General features: G+C 80.9%; 1 protein-coding gene across 1 annotated transcript in view; it reads left to right on the plus strand.

Annotated features, from left to right (window-relative positions):
- Positions 1–12: 12 nt before the first annotated feature.
- Positions 13–299, plus strand: part of ACN9 (ACN9 homolog (S. cerevisiae)) — a 34,864-nt gene continuing 34,577 nt past the window's right edge. The window contains exon 1 of the mRNA XM_010561462.1: positions 13–197. Coding sequence (XP_010559764.1) covers positions 36–197 — 162 coding nt within the window. The 5' untranslated portion in view covers positions 13–35. The remainder of the gene's footprint in view (positions 198–299) is intronic.

The following is a 299-nucleotide window of genomic DNA, read 5'->3' on the forward strand; positions in this document are numbered from 1 at the left end:
CGGTGCGGCCGCCTCAGGGCTCCGCCGCCGCCGCCATGCCGGGCGGTGCGCGGGGCCTGTACCGGCGGATCCTGCTGCTGCACCGGGCGCTGCCGGCCGCCCTGCGGGCTCTGGGGGACCGCTACGTGAAGGAGGAGTTCAGGAAGCACAAGGCCGCCGGGCCCGCCGAGGCCCAGCGCTTCCTGCGGGAATGGGAGGCAAGTGCCCGCCGCCCCGGGGGGGGTTGGGGGGGGGGGGGGGCCCCCCCCCCGACCCGCCGGCCCGTCGGGCGGCTCCGAGCCGCGCTCTCGCTGCCGGCG

Source organism: Haliaeetus leucocephalus, unplaced genomic scaffold (assembly GCF_000737465.1).
Source record: "Haliaeetus leucocephalus isolate CR32 unplaced genomic scaffold, Haliaeetus_leucocephalus-4.0 Scaffold146, whole genome shotgun sequence".
NCBI lineage: Eukaryota > Metazoa > Chordata > Aves > Accipitriformes > Accipitridae > Haliaeetus > Haliaeetus leucocephalus.